General features: G+C 66.5%; 1 protein-coding gene across 1 annotated transcript in view; it reads right to left on the minus strand.

Annotated features, from left to right (window-relative positions):
* The window catches only part of SMARCD2 (SWI/SNF related, matrix associated, actin dependent regulator of chromatin, subfamily d, member 2), a 6,621-nt gene that overhangs the window by 6,364 nt on the left and 54 nt on the right, over nt 1–203 (minus strand). Inside the window, 1 exon segment of the mRNA XM_009696145.1 lies at nt 75–203. This exon segment is cut by the window's right edge and continues 15 nt beyond it. Coding sequence (XP_009694447.1) covers nt 75–203 — 129 coding nt within the window.

The following is a 203-nucleotide window of genomic DNA, read 5'->3' on the forward strand; positions in this document are numbered from 1 at the left end:
CCAGAGGGTCAAACCACCCGCCTCCAGCCTGCTGTGGGTGTCCATCCCGGAGCGGGAGGGTACTGGCCCCTTACCCTCTCCTCTGGGTGGCCAACGGTGGCTGTGCCTGGGGGGTCAGCAGGCGCTTTCTGAAGGGGTCCATCATCGACTGCGGCAGACCAGGTCTCATTGGGGAGGCTGCTCCATAAGGGGGGGCTCCCGGT

Source organism: Cariama cristata, unplaced genomic scaffold (assembly GCF_000690535.1).
Source record: "Cariama cristata isolate BGI_N322 unplaced genomic scaffold, ASM69053v1 scaffold21942, whole genome shotgun sequence".
NCBI classification, from domain to species: Eukaryota; Metazoa; Chordata; class Aves; order Cariamiformes; family Cariamidae; genus Cariama; species Cariama cristata.